Source organism: Vicia villosa, linkage group LG3 (assembly GCF_029867415.1).
Source record: "Vicia villosa cultivar HV-30 ecotype Madison, WI linkage group LG3, Vvil1.0, whole genome shotgun sequence".
NCBI classification, from domain to species: domain Eukaryota; kingdom Viridiplantae; phylum Streptophyta; class Magnoliopsida; order Fabales; family Fabaceae; genus Vicia; species Vicia villosa.
Window position 1 is genome coordinate 8,945,147 of NC_081182.1, and position 12,423 is coordinate 8,957,569.

Genomic DNA, 12,423 nt, shown 5'->3' on the forward strand with positions numbered 1-12,423 from the left:
GCGTCTTTGTCTGAAGAATTCTGACTTTTGTCTTTGAATGTCTTTCTTTGAGAATCATGCTCACCATATCGAGTGGGTCATCGCCTCTGATTCGGGATACTTCTGAATTTGAAGGTACATGGCTAGAGGAAAATAAATCCTCTTGCCCCTTGATAGGTATTGTGTCTCTGAATCGGAAGGTATGCGGCCAGAGGAAAATAAATCCTCTTGCCCCTTGATAGGGATTCAGTCTTTGATAAAGGCACCTGAAATTGTGCGCCCTACATTCCTAAGATCCTTGAAAGGGTTAGTTAAATCATGTTATGCTTATGATGTCATGATGTTATGCGAATGAAGTTAGTTAGGCATAGTGTGAGATAGTAAGGACAAGTGAGTCCTTTCAACAAAACCTGCGAGGAACGAAGGTTAGTAGCAAACACAAACAAGTCACACAAGTCACGCAAGTCACACAATTTTTGGCTTAAGGCTTGCATGGAGTATGATCAGGTGTCCTTCCCAAGGGTACTTCTATTGATAAGGAGATTTCAGTGACAGGTTCTACAAGTTATCCAGAATTGTCAGCCCTTCTAAAGCACCCTCGGACATGATGCATTCGCACCATGCAATGATACTTTGAGAAATAACCTATCTGAATTGTAGCATCGGGTAGCGACTAGTTCTTAACATTTGTCAAGAGTAGTCCCCCCACTACGTTCCTAAAGGCCAGGATGGGTTAAGGGTAACTAAAGGTCCTTGAGCTCCGGCGCACCCACAGACACATACATAGACCTCCCTCATTTGAGAAAGGTGTGCATATGCTATGGAGTCCTAACTCAAGAGTGAACTTCATATTGACTCATCTCCCACATATGTGAAAGAGGTCGCCATGACTATGCCACTCCTATTCTTAAGTGTTCTTGAATCCGGGAATAGGATTCGTCCTTCAGTTAATTCCCGAAACAGCCCTGAAAAATAAAGCAAGCAAAGCAAACAATAGAAAACAATTAAGTGAATCCTAAACTTTTAAGGTAACCCCTCTTAAATCCCCAGCAGAGTCGCCAGTTCTGTAATACGGTGAACTGACTTTTTATCGATCGAAATGTCGCGGTTAAGCATGAGTCGCCATCGACTTTTATTTTATCCAAACAAATTCAGAAAGGCTAAAAGAAACAGAAAAAAACCTTTTAAAGAAATCTAAGTTCGGGGGGTAATTTATGCAAAGGGAAGGTGTAAGGCACCCTTTGCATCCATGGTTTGCCATGGGCTCTTAATTGCTTTGCTTGCTCGTTTTCAGAAAATGTAGATGAAAGAGAAAAAAAATGGACTTTAGCTCGTAAAATGAGCGTAGCCAGTTTTTGAAGAATTTTGAGAAAGAATGTAGAAAATAGAGCATGGCAAGGCAATTAGGGGCAATTACCTTAAACTCAGATGATAGGTCTCTTTTTAGACTTTCAGGATGAAAGGGTCTATCCTTGCCATAAGAGGGCAGGAAGCCTTTCGTTTGGAGGTAGAAGGGTCATCGAAATATCCTTTGCCATAAGACTGTCCCATGCCATAGGAGGGCAGGTAGTCTAAGGTAAGGATCAGAATAAGCCTTATTCGTAGGCAGCCAGAAGATACCTCAGCCTTTTTCCGTAGGCAACTTCCGAGGGTCGAGGTCATATTTGTGTATCGAAGGCAGCATCATTTAGGGTCACATGACCTTTAGTTATCGAGGCAGCATGGCTGAGGTATCCTCATATTCGAGGGACATGGCTTATTCTGCAAAAAAACACAAAGGCAACAGGCAACAGGCAACAAGGGTTACCCAAAAGTGTGCGTGTGTGCACCAATCATGTGATTCAATTCGAAATATATTATCTTGTAATTAAATGGCTCTAATTCAGTTCAAGATTGCACTCCTTAAATTACTAACCACGCAATTTAAACAATATAATCAACAAATACGGGGGAGGGAAATTGTAACCAGCGGATCCCTTAATAGGGTTTGACATAAGTAATAATAAAGCATAAAATATTAAGGTTAGGGTTTAGGGTTACCAACACTCGTAGCCTTGGCGGTCAACAAACCCTGAAAATTTGAAAAGGAAAGAATAAACAGAAGAGAGTGAGTGTATTATTTGTTCAGAGACAACTAGGGTTAACCCTAAAAATAAACATAACAATACAGAAAAAGGGTAAAAGAAACTTAGCTTCGATTGATGAAGGTTGAGAATTGGAGGTAGCTTGAAGCATTGACTCTGACCATCTGATAATTGAATAGAGAAATAAGAGGAAGTAAGTGTAGAAGGGTTCCATTGACAACGAGAATCATACCCTAAAAAAATAAATAAAAGGTAAAAGAAAATTTAAGTAAGAAAGAGATCAGGACTTAGCTTATGGCTTGATGTGGCGCGTAGTCGGGAGTAGCCTCGAGCATTGACTCTGACCATGAGAATTGATAGAAAAATGACAGACAGTGAGTGTATGACAATTCTTCATTAACCAGGCAGAACAAATATTTAAAAGGAATGTAGGAAAAATAATAAAGCAATAATAAAATTAATCGGGACTTAGCTTTATGAAAGGCGCGGCGCATAATCGGAAGGTTCAAAAAAGTCAACCCTGAAAAAAAGACACAGAAAAAGTAATATTTAGTGTATGGATGATCTAGCGACAAACCTTGCAAACCCTGATTTAGGGCACGAGTTAACCATGGTTAATAGAATAATAAACTAATCGAAGTAATATCAAAGTTACGGAGAAAAATCGAGAGTTCGAATCAATATATGTCAATTAAATAACTATTGGATGTAATCCTAATTATTTAATTGATAAAAAAAGTTTATTTGAAAATAATATCGAATTTTAAATGACAATAAAATAATTATGAATAAAACGGTAAAAAACTAGAACTTTCGATAAAAATAAATAGTTAAAATTTGTTATAATAATTTATTAAGAAAAATAAAATAAAAGAGCTATAAGTAATAATTATGGTGGAAACTAAAGAAAATAAGAAGATAAAATATGATTAAAGTAAATAAATAATAATAATAAAAAAAAAAGATAGAGAAAACTCAGCTGGATCCTGTGCTACGCCTTAGTGGAAGTGCATGATGGGCACTCGCGTTGTGGGACGTTGGATTTGAAGTTGACGATGATCTGACAGTAGATGAAGTAAGGTGCATCGTGATCTTGTCCATTGGTGTTGCATTGGATCTATAAACAAACACATGTATTGAATGGATAAAGAAATAATGTCGCCTGCAGGTATCGAACCCAGGCAATCTCACTCAACCACCAGCGTCTTTCGCCACCTGCACTATTGTTGTTAGTTGTTTAAAAACCAAGAAATATATTTCAAAAAATTAAAACGCGCGCCCAGCCCAAAGGAGTCTTCTTCTTCGTTTTGGATTTTTCTTACCAGGGCTTTACCCACGGTTTTCACATGTCACCATAGAACCTGCATCTTTCACAATCAAAATAATACAACATAAACTCATATAGAAACCATGGATCGGTTAGAAATTGTTCACTGAATCTAATGGCACCATTAGTTTTGGCTAATTTTGTATCTACCTTAAAGCCCCAAATTGAGACCTCCGCGACCTAACAATGGCGGATTACTCAATCTGTACCAAACCTTGAATTAAATGTGTCAGAAACATTCCATACATGCATATGAACATGAATATAACATCAAATTATGTTTAAGAGTCATAAATTACGTAAATCGATTTTGAAAAAAAAAAGTGAGAAAACCGTGAGCGTATGGAGGTAAGTTCGCGAGCGTTAATCTTCTTTGATGATCGGGATAGCTTCAGGAATGATCCAGGAGTGTGTTTGAATCACTGAAACGTCCTGAATTGCTCTGCCACTTAGAGAACGGTTTGAACTTTCTCTTGAAATTTTCAAGTGTTCCACAAGTTCTTCAGGGCTGCAAAACCTTGTGAATTCGTCCAAAAAACCTCCTCTTGCCCTCAGTAACATCTCCATTTATATTAGAGGCATTTAGGTTAATCAAATTGTAGTGAATCAAGGAACTTGGAAATTGATTGAAAATTATCATCGAATCTTTCTAATTTTATTCCAATTTCAATATTCTCTTCCCAATCTCTTTAATCACAAAATTTGATTCAATTATCTTGATATTTCCATCACATAATAGACCTAAAATCAATTTTTATTTTCCCTTATTTATTTATTTTAATTAAATTGAATTTTAAAATGACTTCAAAATCAAGATAAATAAAATAAATAATAAATAATGAAAATGACATGGGATTGGGTCAGGAGTCTTCTAATAAGATTAGAATAATGTTTGGATCAAATAAATATGGGCCCATTTGTAAAAATCCAAATTCCTTCACATTTTTTTTTCAAAATAACCCATCTTTGACAAGGCCCATCTCCCTCAATTTTTGAGGTATGGGAGAGTGTGTCTTGGAGCTTTGCATCTTGATTTGAATTAGAATAGGAAAAAATGTATGGGCAAATTTTGGGGTATGACAGACATAAAAGTAAAGAGTAAGAAATAAAATTCTATGAATGTAAATGGCATGAAGTAAATGGAAATTTATTTAAAGGCATACAAGTAAAGTGCATAATATAAATGTTAGCCCAACTAATGGTCATAATGTTAGTATTATTGATCAATTAACCGTTTCGGGACAATTTAGCCTTATATTAAGCAATCGCAAGTGTAATTATGTAGAAGTAGCACCTATATGAGGTCGGTCAACAATAATTTATGTACCATACATTTTAGAGAAATGACACAATGTCATCCTCCTAAAACATGTAACACAAGTCAAAACCAAAACAAGGGGATCAAGCACAACACAAGGAGATTGGTTCATCACTTCAATTAGTTTCTTTTTGACATCTTGAGACAAATTTATTATCAATCCAAAGTATCTCAAGTGATCAAATGATCATTGGAAGGTAGATTTGAAATGATGAAAGTTCATCAAGCATCAATCTAAACCTAAATGAACAAGATGAATCCATGATCATCCATTTGATCAAAAGCAAAAGAAAGAAAGAAATAAAGAGAGAAGTAACCGAATTGAACCACAATATTGATTCAAGCTATCATCAAGATCAATTACCTCTCTTGGTGCAAAAATGTCATAAACCTATCATCAACCCAAAGTACCAAAAATGATTTAAATAATCATTTAATGATAGGTTTGAATTGATGAAGATTCATGCAAACAAAGTATCAACCATAGTCCATTGATATTGATGAAACTTTTGATCAAATAAGTCATGATCCAAGTCAACATAAGTCAAACAATATTTAAATGACAAAAAGAAACAAAATAAAAGCATTAAATGATTTTTAAATGGAAAATAAAGGAAAAATACAAATGAAACATCTAAACATCAAATAAAAACTCAAGAAAATCATGGAAGGTCAGAAATAACTCAAAGCACCTTTAAAAATTTTTAGAGAATTTTTAAATGCATGAAAATATTTTTAACCAATTAAAATGCATGAGACATCAGAAAATTAAAAGAAAATATCAAAACAAAAAATAAAATTGTGAAAAAATTACACAAGGTGTAAAATAATGGAAAATAATTTTGGGGATTTTTTTGATGAAAATCTGATTTAAAATGGATTTTAGAAAAAATCAACAAATAAAAAAACAGAAAAAAAAGCTCTCAGATCAAGTTGACTGGACAAAGTATGCACATCCAAGGGATCTGATTAAAAGGATCACGATAGACTTTCATTTAAAACACACACCAAATCCAATTTTGAATGATCCAACGAAACTAAAACAATTGCCGTGCTCTGGTTGGTTGAGACTCCAAAACACACACATGTCACCACCAACACCTCTCCGGTCATCTTCTCTGGTGAGCTTGTCACCGGAGTTTGGCAAATGGTTGTGCTAGGGCACCAAACCAACAATATTGTGACTGTTTCATCAAGGCGAACCCAAATCCATACTCAATTTCCATTTATTGGAAATGAGCATGGAGAATTTTGAGAAAAACTCAGTGAAAACCAAAACACGAAAAGTAAAATTAAATTTCATATACGATCAACCAAAACAAGATAAAACATTCTTAAACGGATCCTTGATGAAGAAGTCTACATGGAACAACAACATGATTTATGGTAGATCATCCAGATTTTGTATGCAAACTCTACAAAGCCTTTTATGCCCTAAAGCAAGCTTCTTAGTAGTGGATTGAACAACTTTAAGATGATCTTATTCATATAGTATTCAAATATAACAAATGCTACTTCTCCTTATTTATCCTATCTGAAAACAAGAAAGTTTCCCACCTTCTACTCTATGTTAATGATATCATCATCATATGTACCTTAGCACACTGACTAATATGCTTGAATGCAAAACTATTTTTACTCATATGTAGTCTATTTGTAAACTTAGTAAGACAAGATCCGACTTATTACTTGATCATTTTATGTGCATATTAGTTATTGGAGACTTATAATATGCCAATTTAACTTGACTTGAGGTCTCTAATGAAATTAATGTGGTGTGTCAATTTATGTCTAACTGTACTAAAGACCATTAGGTTGTAGTCAAAAGGATACTTAGGTATCTAAAATGAACCATTGGTCATGGCTTACTCTTTCATCCTACCACTATCACTACACTCATTCCTTTAAAGTCCTTTTGTGATGATAACTAGGAAGGTGATCCCGATGACATAAGAAGCATATCATGAACTCCATATTATTTTGACCATAAATTGGTCTCATAGTGGTCAAGAAAACAATTGGTTGTAGCTCAGCCTGGCATTGAGACTGGATATTGAAGCCTTACACACATGTATCAGTTGAATTTCTTGGGATTAACAATATCCTTCATGAATTGGGTGTTCCAGTGAAGCCTCTTCTAGTGCTTTGTGAGTTGTGACAATCACCCAGTTGTGTTATTGACTCACAACCCTATCTTACATATCAGGACCAAACACATAAAGATTGACTTTTTTTATGGGAGAGAAATTTATTTTCAAACAATCCTAACTACGTAAAGTGATACCACAACGGTTCGAAAAAAGACACAACACTTGACCAACCGATGTGAGGTAAAGGGTTGTTGTATGTATGATGCTTTTCACCACAGCCGTGCGACAGTGATTATATGTCAAGAAGCGCACTAACTATTGTTGGATAAATAAATCCAGAGTCACCCTTAGGGATTCGAATGGGCTTAACATCCCAACCCATGGCACCTAGAGAGAGCTTACAAATCTCGCTTTAGGTGCAGCCCCTGAGGGCTCATACTATAAGGAAATAAAGTTGCGCCCTCACTAACAGCAATTGCTTTTAGCGCAGTGGTAAGCGCTTGATCCTACAAGTGGTATCAGAGCATGGTCATGGGTTCGAATCCCCTGGCTGACACTGGGGGAGATTGTTGGATAAATAAATCCAGCGTCATCCTTAGGGATTCGAATGGGCTTAACATACCAACCCATAGTTTATTACCACAATTAACATGAAAACCGTTGTAATATTGTATCACGAATGGTCTATTTTTTTTAAAATAGACCATTTAAAAAATATGTAATTATTTTTGTCATTATAATATGTAATATTATAAACGTGGAATTGTTGTAAATTCTATGAAATTTGAAACTTTCTATGATCCATATTTATTTGAGGAATAGATCAATGGACAAATGTACCCACTAAAACTATATCTTTCTCAAAAACTTTATTCTTCACAAGGTGCATGTTTCACAAACTCAAAGTGACTAACCATGCATAGTGGATGGGTGGGTGGGGTATAAGAGATCATTTGCCTGTCCCATTAGGTACCTTAGCATATTAGTGCATAAGCAACCACTTGTAAATTGAATAACTAACTCATAGAGCTGGTTATTCTACTAGCAGTTGTCGGTAGTAACAACATGCTATAAGAGATCTTTCATGCTTTGGAAGTAATGAAAAAAATCATTCTCTCTATTCTAATAAACTTTAATCAAAGAGGCATTTTAATCTTCTTTTAATAAAAATCAAGTGAGCACACATTTATAACATGTAGATAGAATGAGATTTCATGCTCTAAGCCCAAATTCAAGTGAGCACACATTTCTACCATTGCAATCCTTCCCATAAAAAAACTTGACACTACATATTATCCAGCAAGAAAGCATTTTGAATTAACTAAAAGCAAACCATTCGTACACACACAAAGCTTCCTGACATAAAGTAGTAGTAATGTATAACAGCTGCTATCATTTTCATCATCCTTTCTTCTTTTTTTTTCTTGTCCCTAGAAAATGCTTAGCCATCTTCAACTTAAACTTTTCTTCATCAAACATTTTCCGTTGATGAAGGAAGAAGAGGTTGAATAAGTGATGATTTTCCATGATGGCCTGAGGCCCTGATAATGCCGCTATGCTCGGCTGGAGTCGAAGTCGTTGCTGCTAGCTCCCTTGCAAATTTCTTTTCTTCATTTTTACCCCACAGAACTAGGTACAACCCCACAATGATCAGTGCTGCTCCAATGATCCTATAAAATCACAAATTTGCTTTTGTAACAAAAGGTATATATAAAGAAAGAAAAAAGTTTATGCTTTAAACTTTCTTTGACCCTATGGTACATGGAATCTTTTAGAAAAAAATTCATTCTAATTTCACATGTAAAAAAGTTGAATTATAGATAAGTTTTAAAATTTATATATTAGTGGCTAGCCTTTCTTAGTTGAGTCAGTTCTCACCTAAAGGTACCAACCAAATAGTGCCTTACCTCTTTTGTTCACTTGTTGTTTTAATAGAGTTCATTTGTCCTTTTCAAAATAGTGATAATTCATCCGTTTCGGACTCAATATTATTAATGTATGTTTCAAAACACTCTTGATAGATGTCTGAGACACGCTGATGTCTGACACTCGTATGACTTGTGACGAATAAGTTACAGAAAGATAAGGTAGATAAGACGAACCCGCCTAAGTAGAATTCTTCTCCTAAAGCAAGAGAAGCCATGATAGCAACAATAAGAGTTTGAACAGGTTGATATACTGCAACAAAAACAGGTCCTCCTTTGTCAATGCACCATATCTGTACAGCGAACGCAATTCCTGATGCTACCACTCCCTGCAATATTAAAATCATTAACAACAACAATAATGCATTATTACCAACAGCACAACCTACCATTATATCTCAAAAGCATGCACATAATACAGCTTTATCGAAAGTTTTCGTGATAAATAACTATAGATTGATTGAAGATTGTGATACTAACCCCGTAAAGAATGGTAAAAACTTCAGCACCAGAGGTGAAAATCCAAGCCTGAGAGTTTCTCTCAAAGATCAAAGCAATAATGAGGAATTGGATAAGTCCAAAGAAACATGTATAGGAAGTGACAGAGAGACGAGCTGGATACTTCTTAAGGACAGGTGCTTGTAACACCAGCCAACCAGACCAAGACAAACAATGTCCTATAAGGTACAAACATCCAAGGGTCCAGTTTTTTCCTTTTGCATCACCTAATGACTCAAACAAACTCTCTTGTATGGTATTGTTGTTGTTTAGAGAGGGTGGAACTGGACTGTATATTGTTGGACCTTTGTAAAGTGTAATCACTGATGCTCCTGCCACACAGAATATTGTTCCTGCAACTTTTCCTATTCCATCCTTTCTGTTCAACCTCACTTGCTCTATTCTGAAAATTGTATTTTTTTTTAAACAATATAGTATATTATATAATGTTTTTTTCTTCATTTTCTTATGTAACTGTAAACAAGTAGTTAAGGGCTTACCTGAGTACAACTGCCATGAGAAATGTAATGGCTGGAACTGAGTTTTGTATAGCTGATGCAAAAGTTGGAGATGTATTGTCCAAACCAAGCAAGTAGAAACCTTGATTGGCTGTAAAACTGTGTAATACAAAATTTAATTTTTTAATTAAAATTTTCATAGATTAATTATATACTGAATTAATAATCTCATACCTTTGTTTTTCAACTTATTTATTTTACTATTACAAAACAAAATTGTACTAACAATAAAATTTTTAAAATTGCGGTCTGAAACCGCAAGTTTAACCCTAGTATAAAAGATTTTGATGTCTCTGCAACGACATTAAAACAGTAATTCTCATGGTATCTAAGCAGTAGAGTCAAAATGTTGTAGTGGCGTCTTCCGTCAATATAAAAGTTTGCGGTATAAATATGGTGCATACCCGATGAGGGCAAGAAGAAAAAAGTGTAGAAGAAAGTTGAAATTAATAGCTGGCCTTTCCTTCCTGGACAAGAAAATAAACAATGTAACAATTGATTATGTCATGTATTGAAGTTATTAACCTATTATAAACTTATGTTAAGGTAATATTATTACTTTTCCAAGAAGTATGCAAATGGAACAAGGAGAAGAAAAGCAAGAAGATTCCGGTAAACTGGAAAAACCAGTTTGCTAATTCCCATGTTAAGGGCAGCTCTAGAGACCACATGGAAACCAGCATAACCAACTTGGAGGACCAGCATGGCCCCATGCAGCTGAAACCGTTCTGGTATAGAACACCACATTCTCGTAGAAGAACCACCTGAATCAGCCATATTAGACTATTACTATCTTAGTGTTGTTATGAAGAAGGGAGTGGTGAAGAGGTGAGGGAAGAGTGAGGGTATAAATATAGTGAAGAGGGTCCTACAATGAGGAAATAAAGACGTTTTGTCAACTGTTGGTAGCATTGAAATGTTTGTGGTTTGTCTCCCACATTCTTTGATACTAATTCAACACCCTTGTGGGATGACAAGACAACCCCCACCGCACTTAAAGTTGGAGTTAAATTAATTGAGAAAAAAGAGAGTCATGATTCATCAACACGCCATTAATGATGATAGTACTCGAGGTAGAGGGCCAAGCCGCCATTGATAGATAGCGCACACGAGTGAAGTGGTGATAGATAATAGTACCCCCATGCGTTATCATACTCACCAATGAATAAAGACTTAACCCCACCTGGCCCGTAAGTTTGTTTTTAATATAAAAAAGTTTTGATGAGTTGGGTTCGTAGGCTCATATACTTGTGAAGTTCTTAGACCTCTCATGCGCGATCTACAATTTTCTAAAAATACATTGACTGAATCAACAAATCCGAGTATATTTTGTATTTCTCGTATAGAGATTTCGAGGGGAATTACTCATTTGGAGCTTTCATATGGGAAAGTTTTCTATGTGGAGACGGAGATACAAAGTAAAAACCGTTAGAAGATATAATTCATGATTTTATAAAATAGTTCGTGTTTGACAAGGTTGTGTAATTGTAGAGTCAAGTCGAAGTGTTTAACATCATATAATTGTTAAGGTGAAGTGTAATTATGTATGTTTTGGGCTTGGGTCTTGGTTACCAATAAATAGGCATGATGTTGTAATTCAACATAGTTAACAATTCTCACCTCTTTCATAGTACTTGACAAGAATATTTCATACCTTCTTCGTTGATTCATCATGAGAGATCTTGTCAAATATCGCTGAATCTACTGCCGGTTGAATGTACACTACAAAAAAAAGTCTCAGTAGTGACGTGAATTTCACGCCACAACCCAAAAAAACACATCACAAACCAATATTTGTGACGTGTTTATTTACGTCGCAGGAGGCAAGGTGACAACTTTTAGTGACGTGATTTTCACTTCACTATTTAGTGAAGTAAAAATCACGTCGCAACATTTGTACTAGATATTTAGCAAAGTCAGTCAGAGCAGGCGTAGCAGTGTTTAGGGTCAGAAAAAGCATCTTTAGTTGCGACGTGATTTTCATGTCACTACTTAGTGACATGGAAATCACGTCACTAATTTTTTTTTTTTTGCAAAAAATCAAATATATATATATATATATATATATATATATATATATATATATATATATATATATTTAAATTAATAAACTAAATATATTAAAATTTATAAATTAATTCAATAAACTAAATATACTAAAATTAAGAAACTAAAATTATAAATCTAATATTACTAAATAATGTAATTATAATTTAATTAATAGTTTACACAAATTCAAAATCAAAAGTAACAACAAAATAAAAACTAAACTAAATCAACAATCAGTCCGGGTCAGGAAACTCATCTTCATTTAGATTTTCCTGATCAGTCGGCGCAGAACCCCCCATATTTTGGTTTCCACCAAAGGATTGCATAAATTGTCGCATTTGTGCCTCCATATCCGATTGTCTTTTCGCCATGACCTTCATTTCCCGCTGATGCTCATTCCGCATTGCCATCATTTGGGCCTCCATTTGACGATTGTCAAAGGAGAGTAGTGGCAGAAAATCCTGAGTACTGGCCATGGACATACGATTAACCTGACTCTGTGGGGGAGGACACGTGGCCATCTGAGGTGACTGACATACTACTAATGCAACAATCAATCTTTCTTACTCTTAAGCCCAACTTCGACACCAACTTCTTTGCTTCATAAAATGTTGTAGGTAAGTTGTTTTTCATTG

General features: G+C 35.1%; 1 protein-coding gene across 1 annotated transcript; it reads right to left on the reverse strand.

Moving 5' to 3' along the window:
* Positions 1-8,008: 8,008 nt before the first annotated feature.
* LOC131660231 (protein WALLS ARE THIN 1-like) lies at positions 8,009-10,568 on the reverse strand. The gene is made up of 6 exons (XM_058929414.1): positions 10,299-10,568; positions 10,144-10,206; positions 9,722-9,838; positions 9,204-9,624; positions 8,901-9,052; positions 8,009-8,468 (listed from the first exon to the last, which is right to left on the reverse strand). Exons 1-6 carry the CDS (start codon positions 10,514-10,516, stop codon positions 8,270-8,272), a joined length of 1,170 nt encoding a protein of 389 aa, XP_058785397.1. The 5' UTR covers positions 10,517-10,568; the 3' UTR covers positions 8,009-8,269.
* Positions 10,569-12,423: the final 1,855 nt, after the last annotated feature.